A 16366-nucleotide genomic window follows, 5' to 3' on the forward strand; every position below is an offset into this window, starting at 1 on the left:
GCAGGGTATCGTGTCGTGTCATGTTTTCCATCGGCGTTCGTGTAACTAGTGCCAATAGTGATTTGTGCGCATACGTGTGTGTGTTTGCTAGGGTTGGTGTAGGAGGAGTGGGGGGGGGGGGTGCTTCTGGAAACAGCGTAAGCGTCGTGTGCCATATTTTCCATCGGCAGTCTTGTAACTGGCGCCAATAGTGATTTGTGTGTGTACTTGGAGAGGGGGAGGTGGTATGGTGTTGGAAACAGCGGTAAGCGTGGTGTTTTCGTGTATATGAAGGCAGCGGCAATGGTATGATCGGGAAGGGGGTGAGGGTGGGAGGGTATTGCATTGCGGGGTTGACGAGTACCGTGTGGTGTGCTCGCTCTGCTTGGGACGTATACTTTCGAAAGCGCGCTGGGCGCTGTGTACATACAGGCGCACGGGGCCCGTTTTCCTGTCTATGTAAACACGGACTCCCGCCCGTGCCAGGACGTACGGTATGGCATGTACGCAGGCGCTGCTGTTGCTGCTGCTTTCATAAATAACCGCCAGGGAGAGAAGCGGCGCTCCTTTTCTGGAGGAGAGCTGGTACACAGCGAGACGCCAGCCGGCTTGCACGCATGTACGCTGGGGCGTTTTGTGATTTGTGGGCAGGAGCGTCTCACGTGTCTGGCAGCTTGCACCAGCCTCCTTTTTCTTTTCTTTTCTTTTTTTTTGTCAGCCTTGTTTTTCTTTACGTGTTTCGTGCAGTAAGCAATTGTTTTCGCGTCTTGGCTTGAGAGATGGGCCTGTATACCGCCGTTGCATATCGGTGTACAGGTCTGGGCATAGTCTGGGGTCTAAAGGCTGGCGGACCGAACACGGGGCTTGACTTTGGATAATTGTTGGCTACGTTGTTGGCTAAAATGCACTGTAACCCGAGACCCGGAAACGTGCCTCGACTGTGGTGTAGTGTACCGCCTCGACTCCACGCTTCGGCCTTCGAGCCGAAAAAAGAAAGGGGACATAGAAAAATGGAGTAAAAATAGAACTAATTAGCGTATATGCGGCGCCTTGATCTGATGCCGTAGTTCCGTCACGTCTTTGGGCAGTTTGTGTGCGGAGCGCTCCTTCACTAAACAGGGGGCAAGTGAACATTGGAATGTCGCTGAAACACACTTATTTTGGGAACGTTGATCGAAAAGTGAAATTTGAGTCAGTGAAAAAAGAATTGAGTACGTAAAAGGTAGTAAGCCCCTATTTCTAGCCCTGTTATCGGCGGCCCATATCATTTCCTACGCCTAAACACCGTTCCGGAAAGAGTGCATGGAACCATCCTTGGCATCTATCTATCTATCTATCTATCTATCTATCTATCTATCTATCTATCTATCTATCTATCTATCTATCTATCTATCTATCTATCTATCTATCTATCTATCTATCTATCTATCTATCTATCTATCTATCTATCTATCTATCTATCTATGAGAGAGAGAGAGAAAGAGGGAGAATGAAGGGTGACCAGGTCACCACGACTCGTGTCTGGTTTGCCAGACTATCTATATATGTAACGAACTGGCAGACTAACCCACCACACATGCAGATCAGGACCTTTAAAGGGACACTAAAGGCAAATAACAATTTATGTCAGAGTGAAAGCCCAATGTATGACAACTTCTAAAACGGCAATATTATCAACAGCAGTGTCCTACTTACCGAGAAATTAAGCTAAATGTATCACATGATGAGCGCCACGAGTGGGACATTTTCGAAGTGATCCCGATGACGTAGGGAAGTCGGCCTACAATAAATTACTAGTAATCAAACTAGCAGCAGTAAAAAAAGAACATTCCGAGCAACAAAAGACGTAATAAAATGCTGTTTGTTCGTTTCCGCTTGATTCATGGAAAACAAAACCTCCGTGGCGTTGCCATGGGGAACGGCGCGCGTGGTTCGAACATGGTTCAAAGGTTCCGTTTTCGCCGAACTGCGCCTCGCCCGTCTCAGTGGTAGTTTCGGGATCGCGTACTGCCGTGCGTGTTTTGCACGCTCGTGAAAGTCGCTCTGACAGAAAGTTCGACAAAATGCCGCATGCGTGTGATATTGCCGGATGCCCGAATGGTGCACAACGCCAGTGCTGCAGCAAGGAAACCGGTGTGTCTTTTCACTGGGTGCCGCGGAATGAACCCTTACGCTCGAAGTGGCTTAGTGTCATGCCATTGCGCCAGTGTGCTAAACAGTCAAAACCTCTGCGTGTGTGCTCGCTGCACTTTCGTACTGAGGATTACGAGACCAACCGCAACTTGGTGAAGGCTTTGAATGTGCCCATCGGGGCAAGTCTTTGCCGCAGCGCCGTTGTTGCTACTGTGGGTCCCGCTACTTCCGCTCGGCTGCTACTAGTGTCGGCGGCCGCGCAGTAAAAGCGGGCAACGTTGGGCACGGCAGCAGTGACGTATGAGAGTCGTATTTTCAGGCGGGAGATTTGAAGCGCGCTAACGCGATGCGGACCACTAAAAACGTGATTTTATTTCAAAATAAGCACTTCCTTGGCACAAAAGCAGCACTACGAGGTTTCTGGACCGCTATTTCAACAATCAACGTCGACTTAATATTTGCCTTTAGTGTCCCTTTAACGAACCCTCTTCCAGTTACCATTCCGTTCATTTGGTTCCTTATCAGTTATCACGAAACATTATATGCAGAGCCATTCGGCCGTCCCTTCTCCTTTTTATTTCTACACATGTTGCAACGAAGACTTGCTCTACTGGGCCTGTAGCTCACAACGTCGGCATTAAATTTTATATCCTCAACCCTTTTGCCGATCGAGTCATCGTCTGTGTATCATGGTGCTCTGTGTGTTTATTTATTTATATTTTTTGGTCGCGTATACAAGAATGCACGTGCATATACATAGACGCGCAAGGGTTCAGGTTCATGCTGCTGTAAATCTCTGCGGCCCATGGATCGAAAGAGAAGGGCGCCACCCCGTCGCGGGCTCGCTATGCAACTGGCAAGCTTGTTTCCCCGCCCCTTTAATGGCCGCCGCTGGATATCATGCCATGTGGGAGTAAGTCGCTATATTACGGAGGGAAGAGCCGAAATGGAGAGGGAGAAGGCTGTAGTATGGGAAGGGGGAGGGTATAAAGCGCCCCCTGGTAGCGTAAACAAAACCTCTCTATAGTCGCCGCCCGTAAAATGCGTCTATGTAACATACATATACGACCCACGTTGCAGGGCTGCCGGCTTGCGAGTTCAAGAGGACAGTTTTATAAACACTCCACGGGGAAATATGTATACTTTGGTGCCACGTGCATGGACGCCGCTGTATGTGGATCGTGCGCATGCGTGCGTTATTTGAGGATCCACGCGGCCGTTATGCATATATACTGGACGCGCTTTTAATGTGGCGAAGCTGAGCTTTCGGCGCAGTAATATTGTACTGTTTATTTCTGCTTTGTTCGTGCTGCGGTGGGATCCACCGGGTGAGGAGGGTTTTCTTCAAGTTCGGCGATGGATACTCGCTCAGCTGGATAGGAAGGGAGTGATTGTTTATGAAATTGCGTGGAGCTCGCCCACTCTGAGTTTACGCATTGTGGAAGGAAAGCACAGGAGGGGGGGGGGGGGAGGGAGGAAGGGGGAGAGTATGGATGTCAGTGCACCAAGCGGCATCTCTATGCGGCTATTTCAGGACGCCAGACAAAGCGTGAGCCAGGAGCCAGTGACAAAGGGGCGGGCGTTGCGCGATTTCTGCTTGTACAAGTCAATCAGCAAAAACTGACAGTCCCTTCAGGCAACGCTATATAGTAGAGCACAGACAAAAGGTATGCTCTCACAAAACGAGACACTCGTTAAATTACTGTTTACTGTGACGTTCTCAGTAGATTGCATTGTATCCGCGTAATCACGTACAACAGGACATATTTGTTATATTTTCACATCTTTGTTAAGTGCAGAGCACTTTAGGGGCCCGGGCTGTCGCATGTTGTCGTCGTTTGGCCTAACGCAGGCATAACCACGTATAAAAATAGAAAAAAAGAGGAAGCAAGCGAGAAATAGAAAGAGAGAGAAATAAAGGGGAAAAATAGGGAAAAAAATAGAAATAAAGAGAGAAAAAGACAGAAAGAGAAAAGGAAAGAAAGAGAAAACCGAAGAGATACAAAGAAGGCTGCCCAGCTCCGCATTTCCTTCAGGCTTGGCGCCACTAGTCGAAGCTGCCTTAACTCTTTTTTTTTTTCGTACTTAGCTTCCAGTCTTGTGCAGTTAACATTAGGGAACCTACAACCAACGACATTTAGGTGTGTTTCTCGGAACAATGTATGTTTCGCTGCTATAGATCAGCACTTTTATTGGCTCTTCTGCCCGTCTCGCCTCTTCTCTTCATTCATTCATTCATTCATTCATTCATTCATTCATTCATTCATTCATTCATTCATTCATTCATTCATTCATGTTTCAGACCAGTATACATAGTTGCCTATAAGATAGCCATAAAGGCAGAGAAAGCCAGACGAAGCGCCGATCACCCGCGCACTCACACGTGCAAAACCAGCCATACATGAGAAAAGGAACGTATAACATAGGTCGGAAAAGCAAACACATCGCAATTTTTCTAGGAATTGAACCATTAGACGCTAGAATATGTGCATAAATATGATTTACTTCCGAGAAAAAAAAAAGGAGAGCACCTTACAGGCAACAATAGCTATGAAAAAAAAGAATGACAAAAAAAAAAGAAACAGCTACGTATCATATGCAAGTTGTATAAGATAAGAGGAGGAATCGAAAGTGTCCGAAGTTCGGTTTGAACTTTTAGATGGAAGGTGTGTATTTTTTTTTAAACATATGAATGAAGGAGCTTTCTTCAGTTCATGTAGCCACGGTGAGGTGCTCGGAATTTGGTAAGTTAATTCATGTGCACCGTAATTGCTACGAAGCGTGTCTTTCCTGTAGATGATGGTCGTAAATTGTTCCCATATTTGTTCTCTAGACGCACATTCATACTGCAGTGATATGATGCCGTGGATGTTAACGGAATTTCGAATATTTTCGTTCATCGCAGCCTCCTGGCGCCTGTCGCTGCTGCTGGCTGTGCTGTCCTGGTGTGTCCTTGGCGGTGTCCTGTGCCAGGACAGCTTCTACTTCAGCCCCCAGCCGGCCGACGTGCGCGTGCGCAAGGGAGAGAGCGCCACGCTGCGCTGCGGCGTCTCCAACGGCGACCGGGTCGCCTTCCACTGGACGCTGGACGGCGAGCCGGTGCGCAACACGACCCGACGCTTCCAGCAGGGGTCCGACCTGAGGCTCACCCGAGTCGATCCCAGCCTCGACATGGGCGAGTTCCGGTGCATCGCCACGAACGTCACGTCCGGCTTCTCGCTCGCGTCGCAGGGAGCACAGCTCAACATACTCTGTGAGTCTCGCATGCGACCCTATATGTTATTGTTATTATTTATTACTGTTATAATAAACGGTCGAAGGACTTATTTGCATAACAAAGCCAGATCTCTTGCTCGGGGTCATCCAAGATTTTTTGGTATCCGTAATTCCCCCTTTTTGTTGCACTCTGTGCTGAAATCCTTTGGATGCAGAAACCGCCAAATGGATTTAAATTGAAAATTAATCAAAGTGGACGAAAAAACACACTTTCCGTCGGTGGAATCTGAACCCACACTTGAAGGCTGTGGTTGCGGGTCCCAGCGGCGGAAAGGGTGTTTCTTCGTCCAGTTGAACTGATTTCAATTTACGTTATAATCACTACACTACCGTTAAGAAGACAACAACCAGGTAATCTCCTCTAAGCTTTTCTTGGACTAATTTTCCGTTTGGTTCACTTGATTGTGTCTAACAAAGAAACGAGCCCCTCGGAAAAGTTCCTCTGGATACAGAAAGCATTTTCATATCCAAAGCAACGGAAAGTACGATAAAAGATTCCGTATAGCTATGCGTGTATTCAGTCTCAACTAGTCTTGGTGTGTAAACGTATATATTTCTCGCCTTTGTGGTCGCGAGACAAGTTTTCGTTTACTTATTAAAAAAAAATATGTCGGTGTTCGCTCTATCGAGTTCTTGCTCTAAATTAATGCAAACGCGCGGGTTTATCCGCCAACTAACCGCGCGCGCACGATAGTACATCACTCCGAGACGCGCGCGCGTGGTTTCGACGGGTCGTTTGATCATCGATGCTGCGGGTTTATCCGCAGCCGCAATTCATTGCCAGGGAACTGTTGTTTCCATCCTCACGGGTTCCGTGGCGGTTAATATTTATGAGCCACCGCCGCACTCTTCGAGGAGTTCTCTACACATAGGCGGGCATCGGGCTGATCTATATAACATAAACAAAGCGACAGCTGCGTCTGATTGCCGCGGCGCGCGCGGCCGTATAGCTTTATCGTGTTTCCTTCGTTCTTCCTTCCTTTTTCGCGGCCGGAAGCGAGTGATAGCCAAACCTATTGTTCTTCGTATTCCGTATAAATGATCGTTAGACGGGGCGATGTCTGCAGGCCGTGCCATTCGGAAATGAAATTCGTACAAATGGATTGTTCGTTGTATGGAGGCAGGGCGGGATGAGAATGGCGTTCTTCATTTAGTATCAGAACGCCGGAACAAGAGCGCCTATTCTTCTTGTGAGTGCATGGCGCGCGCGCGCGCGCGTGCGCGCGTGCGTGCGTGCGTGCGTGTGTGCGTGCGTGTGCGTGTGTGTGTGTGTGTGTGTGTGTGTGTGTGTGTGTGTGTGTGTGTGTGTGTGTGTGTGTGTGTGTGTGTGTGTGTGTGTGTGTGTGTGGAACTGAAAGCGGATCGAGGCGCGGAATTAAGCGCGTGTTCGTCACCTAAATCACTATAGCCAGCGCGATTTCGAAGTGGCCGTAATGGCAGTCTTGATTACAGACGAGGGACGTCCGGGCGTGGTAATTGAAAACACCCGCGGCGGACTTAAAATGAGGCTCCGGCCCCGGGCGTCACGTGTAGACTTCGCTTTCGAGGTCTTCGAAGACTTCGGCGAAGGGGTATACGTTCACTGGAGCAAAAATGTTTCACGAACGCTCCGGTTAGAAAAATAAGCGTAGTTTTTTTTTTTTTTTTGCGGATCAAAAGTATATAATGAGTTCGCCTGCATTTAGTGACGCTGATGGCTTTGTACGTGACGTTCAAGCTGCAGCTGATTACGATTGTGATACCGGGTTTTATTACCGCCCACGACAGCCGGGTTTGAACGTGATGTCAAAGCATTAGTGCGCGTACAATGCTTTGGATCCACTTTAAAGGGACCGACAACTGCCCAGAACATAAAACGAGATGACTCCACTGATGGAAAGATTGTCTGTCGTATTGACTCAATACAACTCTGTTTTTTTCGTGAGAGATAGATTTATACTTTAATTTCGTAATTGAAAGTCGCGAAAAATGACCTATGGCGCCTCTGGCGGCAAAAACATGAACGGTCCGATGAACCCGGCCACGTGACCGTTGATTGCTGTACGTGGTCGACGATTTTTTTTTTTTGTTAGCATTGAAATATTGTTCGTTTCTTTATATTAAAAATTATTACTCCATAAAAAATGTATATACAGGGTGTTTCAAGAAATGTGTCCAACCTTCTCAAAAAATCAGGAAAATGCGATATTTGTTTGCTGCCTTCAGAATTGGTTTTTCTGTAGTGGCAGGGATATTAAGATGGTTAAAGAAATTATTTGGGACTGTAATTAAAAAAGTTAAGTTAATTAACCTTTTAATTAGTAGAGTTAGGTGGTTCTGTCAAATGGGAGAATTGAAGTTCTTCATGCCAGAAACCCAACCCAACTTTGAGATTTCGAAAAACTGGCATCTAGTAATAATTACGAAGTAATGAAATTAAACCAAATTCAATGGCGAAACCTTAACAGAAACATGGAAGAACGCAACTGCCATATTCTTCTGATACGCCCAAAATGAGTGAATGACTTTTTCTGCAGCGCTAGGCATCTTAAGATGGTTAGAGACATGACTTGAGACAGTAATTAAGAAAGTTAAATTAAGTAACTTTTTAATTAGTGGAGTTAGGCGACTGTGTCGAATTGGGGAATTGAAGTTCTTCGTGCCAGAAACCCATCCCAATAATGAGATTTCGAAAAAGCGGCCTCTAGTAATAATTACGAAGTAATGAAAATCAACCGAATTCGACGGCTTTCGCTGTTGAAAGCCGTTGCATTTCGTTGAATTTCATTACGCCACAACAATTACCAGAGGACGCTTTTTTGAAATCTCAAAGCTCGGATGAGTTCCTCGCATGAAGAACTTCAATTCTCCCATTTGACACAATCACCTAACTTCACTAATGAAAATGTTAATTAATGTAACTTTCTTAATTACTGTCCTAAATTAAGCCCTTAACTACCTCAAGATTCCTGCCGCTACAGAAAAAGCAATTCTGAAAGCCCCGAGCAAATATCGCATTTCCCTGATTTTTTTAGAAGGTTGGACACATTTCTTGAAACACCCTGTATAGGCCTGCATTAGTAGTATGCATTAAAGTGGCGCTGCCTTCGCGTGACGTAATGATCCCATGCTCGTCAGCGCGTACTGAGCAACTTTTCAGCGTGCTCATGCAACCGTGCACGCAGTTTCGAGGTCGCTGAGGTTTTGGAGGGACATAGTTTTGCTACCTACACTTCATCTCAGAAATGACGCGCGCTGCTACGCGGCGCGGCCACGCGCATGCGTAGTGACGTTTTCGATGACTTGAATTGGCTCATGCATCGCGAGAGTAACGACGCCGGGACAAGCCACCCATGACAAAGGCGCATGCAACCTTGGACGCACGCACACAAAACGCGGTAGCGATACAGGGAAGGTGTATAAAGCCACATCATCTCATTGTAAGAGCTTGTTATTTTGAAAAATAGTTGAAAAGCTTCAATAAAGATGGTTAAGCATAGTTACAGGAAGTCCTGCGAAAGCCGAACAACGATAGCATTGACAAATCACGAGAAGGGCTGGCGGCATCGCTATCAATTCTCAGCGTTGCTGGAGGAAAGGTGCGTCTGTGTTTAGAGCCTTTCAGATCGAAAAATACTGCTTGTAAAATAACTACGTGCTTTTGGGATTAACTACTGCAGCTACAAACATTGCGAAGGGTGAGCTTTCTGTCACGCCGTAAAAAAATGGGCCGAGAAAAATCATTTGTCGGTCCTTTTAAACAATCTCACGTGGTTGAAATTAACCGCACTCCATCCATTACACAACGTTTCTTAAAACCTGTGTTTTCTTTTTTTTTTTGAGACGTTAAAAGGCATGTTTTATTTATTTTAAGCCTACAACGACGAACTTATGTGCACTCGTGAGCGAAAACTTACCCCACTGTATACATACCTGGCATCCCGTAAAAATAGATAAAATTGATTCATTCCTGAGGCACACTGCTGAAAATGTATACTGTAATCGTGCATCTGGCTTTCGCGTTGTGAAGATTCTGGACGGAAGTATGCATGTAATTGAAACTCGGGCTGTGTGATTAAAATGCGAAGGAGTTCAGCTTTTTTTTTTTTTTTTTTGCCGCAGCCCATATATATGTTCTCACACGTGTCTTTGCGTGTGTACGCAAACACACGTTATAGCTTGCTTTGATGAGTTTAACATATATATATATATATATATATATATATATATATAAGGACAAGATCGATACGGCTGAAATTGTCGCGCGTTTCACCGAGCTGCTGACAAATTGGACACAATTATATCTGTATACATGCTGCAACTTGAGCAGGACAGTGCCCCTCTATCTATCGACCCTTCGTGAAAGCTCTGAGCGTCCGTTCAACCCACTCTGTAGTACAGGCAACTCTTTTAACTCGTTGGAGAGCCGTGTGCGCCGTTGTCAAAGAGCCGAGAAAGTGTATTTAAACGTCACGCGACGCGTGCCAAGATAAACTGTGGATAGCTTTTCGGCGCGCCATCGAATTCGGTCACGCGAACCGGCCAGCCGGCTCTCCCTAACACAGAGACGCACATAGTCGTGGACTCACAGACGCCTGCGCACACTGAGTCCTCGATGTTCTGTGAGCATGCGCAGAGATGCAAGCGCTTCCGTGCTTCCCTACAGCCCTTTCAACAAACGCATTGCATTGTTGGTTCCACGTTCGTTTCTGCGTGTTTCTCAACGTGCCCCATTTTCAGTTTCTTTCTTTCTTTCTTTCTTTCTTTCTTTCTTTCTTTCTTTCTTTCTTTCTTTCTTTCTTTCTTTCTTTCTTTCTTTCTTTCTTTCTTTCTTTCTTTCTTTCTTTCTTTCTTTCTCTTTTCTTTTCTCTTCTTTTGTTTTCTTTTCTTTTCTTTTGCTTTGAGAGCAGTGGTGTGTGTTTTATATCAATCGCTCGGGTTAGCTACAAGCGCGCCGCGCCGCGGCGAAGGCGCGCACAAAGCGGTCGCACTGTTCCTCTATTTGTGTATGTACGTTCAAAACACGGACGAGCGCGCTCGCAGTGCAGCGTACACAGTGCTAAATGCAAACCACGAAAGCCTCGAGCCAAGCCATGTACCTCGCACAAGTTGTCCCAGAAAACTGGCTGCGCACTGTTGCCTAGCGCGTTCGCTGCATCCGCGGCGACGAATACAGCATCCGTTCAGCTGTCTATATATCGAAAAGTTTTCTTCAAAAGTTACGGGAGGGAACTAACGGCACCGGTGTCTATGGCAGACACCGGCTAGTTGGTCCAGCCGACCCTGGTGCACGTGCTACTCAAACGTACCACGAACATATGGTCACTATATGGGCGAATTCGTTGCCATTTGAAAGAAAACATTTCCCATATATGGTAACCATATATGGTTACCATATATGGGTCATTTATAAAGGGTACTCGACATCATGTTTCGAAAAACATATCGAAACTGGTCTCCAGAATGACTGAAATCTGTACGTCGATTCTGAAATGTATAGGTTTTGCTCCATGGTTATGTTTGAACACATGATAACCGCATGGGGCGCCTCATGAACGAAAAAAAGTGAGACCAGTCACGGCTTTGTAGCTCGTGAACATACTTATTAAGAAAAGTAGATGGAGGCACGAAATTAAGGAGTTCGCAGGGATAAAATCGAGTCGGCTCGCGCAGTTTAGGATAAACTGGAGATCATTGGGATATTTGTGTGTATATGGGATCATTGTAGATATCCTAGTCATCGGACGTTAAGCCAGGACGATAAGCCAGTTGAACAGGTTGTCTCCTGAAGTAGCAGAAATTACTTCACATGAAGTATTTTCAAGTTCACTGCTGGGTCTCCAGTGGTGTACTCGCGCGGTTGTGTAAGGACAAAACTGTACTATGAACCCGATTTATATTATGTACATCCCATGTATCACTACGTAAGTTGACAGTGAATTGCGTTTATTGTAATGTTGAAGTGTTGGAATATGTATTCTGTACCGAAATATTGTATTCTCCCCCCCCCCCCCCCCCCCACTGTAATGTCATTGGGCGCTGTGGGTACTATGATAAAGAAATAAAAGTCGCCCGACACCTGGAGTAGCAAGCCAGGCAACAAACTAGGCTAACCAATGCGGGCATTTCATTAAAGATTATTATCTCTCTCTCTGAAGTGGACATAACTATGCTGAGAATGATGGTGATGATGATGTTTATGATGATGATATGTGGGAGGAAGACAGTCATGTGCGGGCCAGGCCGTTAGCCAGGGGTCCGCGGGCCGCATGTTCGAGACTTCCGGTGTTCTTGATAAGTGGAGCTCAGACTGAATTTAACGCATTTTGTTGCCAGCAACACTGCAAAGGCTGATTTCGGTTTCAGCATGCGCTCAACCTCACTCACTCACTCACTCACTCACTCACTCACTCACTCACTCACTCACTCACTCACTCACTCACTCACTCACTCACTCACTCACTCACTCACTCACTCACTCACTCACTCACTCACTCACTCACTCACTCACTTTCCGGCTGTGTTTAGCTAACATGATTGTCACGAGATTTATTGAAAGGTAAACGTAACGTACACAAAGCATGGCAATATCTGAAGCCGCCAACACGATGACGTCACAAATACGTGCACTATCCCCATAATTTTCCTGGTGTACCTCAGTGATTGCAGCGCTATGGGGAATCCCTCGTAGTGCCATCGCAGAGGCAGTCGTACGGAACGTTACGGTTTGCGCACAGTCCTTCCGCCACATTCCCTATACACGCCCAGAAAGAAGCTGCTAGCTGCGAAGCCGCCAAACCGCCTTTTATCTACGATCGTCCTCTTCCAAGTTCTTCCCTATGAACCGGATGGAGTGCATTGAGAACAAAGACAGAAAGAACACGTATTGTTTCCGGGGAGCTAAGAGCAAACAATGCAAAACAAAAATTGAACGGCCCCCTTCTGCGGTCGTCGCCGCCGCCTTTTTCTAAAATGAGCGAAGAGCTCCCACTTCGCGCCCGCTTCAGCATTCTGTGTTGTTTGTGTGTGTGTGTGTGTGCAGAGGCCGGTTGGAATCGGTCCAGTCGTTAAAAGCTCGTTATTCGAAAGAGCGCGTCGAGACAATGCCTGAGAGCTATACAGGGGGCGCTGCTGCGCGCTTCAACGCTGGGCTGGTGATGAAGAGAAGCACTTTAGGAGAAGAGTACGCACTTCATGGCCTATATAGCACGGATATTGCCGCCGCCGGCGAATCCTGCAGCTAGTTCTTTTCATTTTTTTTTTTCAACGCTGCGTTCATCGATGGATTTGAGAAGGAAAAGAAAACAAGCGTTCGAGGCCTCAAAATATCGTTTGTGGTGGTCCCATCAGCTGCCTATGTTTGGTGCTTTCGTATTGTTCTGTTTTTGTTTTTTTTTCCTTTTTTTTTCGCGCAGTCTTCGAGATGACTCCGTACGTAATCTTTTTCTGCGGTCATTGTTTCTTACTTTTGTTAACGTTGTCATTGTTATTACCCTTAAGCGTGGCGCGATGTTTGTTTAGTGCGCGCCTGAAAGCTTTGCGAAAGCAATGCTTGAGAATTGAGAGAGCACGGAGACGGCCAGCCTAGCCTTTTGACAACGGTGTTTAATTGAAGAAAAGAAGAGCTCGACCGACCGCCGTGATGTCATCTTGTTGCGGATTTTACCGCTGAGTCACCATTGTACGATGCGACGTAAAGCTTTCAAGGGACTTGTGTTTGGGAACGCAACTGCAAGTGTTTTCCGTTCGCCATGAGTGGGCGTTCAACTCCTCTGCTACAGTTTTGAAGGCCTTCATTTATACTTGCATGCAGTATGTGTATTGAAGATAAGAATTCGTTTACGTTGACTCATCGACTAATGAGTTTCCTTACAGACACAACCCTATCCGTATGTATACACTCTAGCTCGTAAAAATGGTCCCCGATATAGTATATGTTATAATTAAGCCAGTGTAGCATACAAATTAACAATGAATGTATTGTAGAGTATACTATCTCTCGCGGTTATCCATGGGTTATCTGTTGTGCGTTACCGTTCTATTAAATCTTGGCAGGTTGCGGTGTTCCTCGCGAAGCAAGACCCGTAAAACGCCTTTACAAAAGCACTATACCTATAAACACCTTGTTACAATGCCGCAATGCTTCCACAATACACTGAAGCCGTTTCGTGAATTTGGCCCGACGTGGATGTCTAAATTGTAACACGCGCAAGCCACATTGCTGAACGAAGTTACGAAGCCTATGCATTCCTTCTGAAATGGTGACGTAACAGCTCGAGTCTTCTACGTCATATATAGTGCGGCGCTGCAGGGGTGCCACATGGATAGTTTTTGAACAATCCCTGTGGCTGAGCAGACGGCTCGGACTAGAGCTACTACTCGTTGTTATATACGATATAACTGCATAGCAGTAAGGTCGTCTGGATGAAACAGTACATTGCGCCAAAGAAGAAGAGGCCATTTTGACGTCACGTTGCCGCTCAAGCCCCAAACGACCAATGGCGCCGACCCCGCGCCATTCCAGCGCCTTCCTCCGTTGCTGCAGTCGTTTCGCGCTCGTCGTTCCAGACGACCGCAATGATGTCGTCTGCTTCGCGGAGACGACGCCATGGATGGAGAAGAAGAGATCGTGCATATATCGTCGACGTCCTATTGAAAGAGCTAGAGCTCCATTTTCTTGCGTGTGTGTGTATACGGGGCCGCGCGGCCCTTTGAATAGGTGATTTTGCGAGCCGCCATGTTTGCGGAGCCGTCGGCCTCCATTTGGCTGTGCGGCGACGGTATGCGTTGCCATCCTGTTGTGTATATAGCGTCGAGCGTCGCGCCCGGGCTCCTCATACGCCAATGGAATCTTCTTTTGTCGGTTGATGGGGCCAGCCGCGCTGAGCACGTAGCTCGTCTCTTTTCTTTTTTTTCTGCGTGCAACTCGAACGGATTGATGGACCGTGCGCTCATGGAGCGACGCCGCAATTATAACACTTTCCGTTTTCTCTTTTCGACGTCGCGTCGTGGTCTACGTTAGGCGCCGTTTCCACTGAGCATTGCATGTGATGAAAGGGTCCTGCGCTATGAAGAATAGGCGTGTAATATGCATAATATGTTGTGCATGCACGGTTTGGGTGTCTGTTGGGAGATAATAATTGTGGGGTTTAACATCCCAAAACCATGATAGGATTATGAGGGACGCCGTAGTGGAGGGCTCGGGAAATTCCGACCACCTGGGGTTCTTTAACATGCACCTGAACTTATGTGGACAGGCTTGTTACCACATTATATCGAAGTATAACACATTACCTGTCGCGTAATTAGCATAATTACTTTTGTTATCAAATTATATGTATATCCACCCCATACGTAACGCTTTCTAGAGGGGTCTCAATGTAAATAAATGTGAAGACAAGCTATGCGGATTTTTTCGCCGCTTCTTTTCAAAAGGGATGCAAATAAGTATCATCATCGTCATTATCGCCGCGTGTATACCCAATGTATACTGCCTTCTCTGCTCTTATTGCAATGTATACTGCGTCCACTCTCCCTGCGGAAACCAGCCAGAAAAAAAAAATATTTTTAATGAGAACCCACTGCAATTGTCCTACCACTAATATGTTTCTTTTCTTTATGTTTTCCCTCCGTTTTTTTTTTTCCTTCTCTTGTTTATAAGTGTGCTTATAAAACATCTGCTTTGTTAACGCAATCTGTTCATGTAATTGCATATTTCCATTGGCTATGTGTGTAACCAGTGTTGTATACTTTCATGTACTAACAGAACTTGAAATACAAAATGAAATTAAGTGAGCCCTACAATAGAGGGAGGATCGAGACACTCAGGGGAATTGCACACAACGAAGAAAGGGTGTGTCTGTACATACAGGAGGTTGTGTCTGTTGGAGGGGGGGGGGGGCTCTTTTTCTCGAATTCGAACCTCTTTCGGCGGGAACGGACCACAAAAAGCCGAGCCGCTGCCTGCACGGCCGGTGGGACGCTCTGCAACTCTCCGGGCGAGATGTGCCTCGTCCCAACCTTCCTCCGTGTCGGCTAATGACATCAAGCCGTGCGGCGCGAGCTCTCATCTTGTCCCACGGGTCCACGGCTCGACTCGCCTTGGCTTGGCTGAGTCCGGCACAATGCGTCTGTGGGGGCAGAAGAAGGGCGAGGCCGATGGGCTGTGTGCGTGTGGACCAACGTTATGATTCCTTCCCCGTTCTTTGTGTCTCTCTATTATTGCTTTTGCCTTTCTATGGTGAGAGAAGCAGGGACCGGCCGCGAATTGGAGCTGCGTGGCCGTTCTCTTCACTGTTCGGTCCCACCTCTGTGACGTTATGTTGCCGTTCTTCTCGCAATCGTCCAGCGGTCGCGGATTCCTTTGCGTTGTCTGTGGCGTAGAAAGGGAGTCCTCTCCACCATATCCGATGCCCTCTTTGTTTGCTCTCGGCTCGAACTGAGAAACGGGCCACAGACGTGACGTTACGTGATTCGCTTAAACACGAACTCGATGCGATCGAATCCAGTCGAGAGGACAGTTTGACTTGTAGACTGACGGGACCACTTTTACGCGCACATTTTCCCAATCGGCTCCGATAACGATATCTGGAAGGTGGTTCCCAGTTAATGAGACCAACTCAGAGAGGCTTTGTGTGCGATATATAATGTGGGCTAGTGTCTTTCTTTCTTTTTCTTTTCTTGTCTTGTTGAACTCTCCCAGGTTTTGCATGCACAGAAATACCCTATTAAGTGGACGGGAGGACGACCATCGTTGTAGCTCAGTTGGTAGAGCATCGGACGCGTTAACCGAAGGTCGCAGGTTCGGCCCCTACCGGCGGCAAGTTGTCTTTTCGTCCACTTTGCTTTCTTGACATTTATGTCGTAATTACTACATTGCAGTTAGAGCACAAATAATGTCCCCTATATCTTCCTTGGCTTCATTGTCTGTAGGTTTTTCATTAGTTTGTGTCCATCAAAGAAAACGAGGCATTGCAAATCAGTTCTGCGGAAACCCGCA

The 16366-nt window shown here is 46.7% G+C and overlaps 1 protein-coding gene across 1 annotated transcript in view; it reads left to right on the forward strand.

Annotated features, from left to right (window-relative positions):
- Positions 1 to 16366, forward strand: part of LOC119374107 (inactive tyrosine-protein kinase 7) — a 159138-nt gene that overhangs the window by 28766 nt on the left and 114006 nt on the right. The window contains exon 2 of the mRNA XM_037644174.2: positions 5018 to 5365. Within this exon, the coding sequence (XP_037500102.1) occupies positions 5018 to 5365 (348 nt within the window). The remainder of the gene's footprint in view (positions 1 to 5017; positions 5366 to 16366) is intronic.

This window comes from Rhipicephalus sanguineus, chromosome 11, assembly GCF_013339695.2.
Source record: "Rhipicephalus sanguineus isolate Rsan-2018 chromosome 11, BIME_Rsan_1.4, whole genome shotgun sequence".
NCBI lineage: Eukaryota > Metazoa > Arthropoda > Arachnida > Ixodida > Ixodidae > Rhipicephalus > Rhipicephalus sanguineus.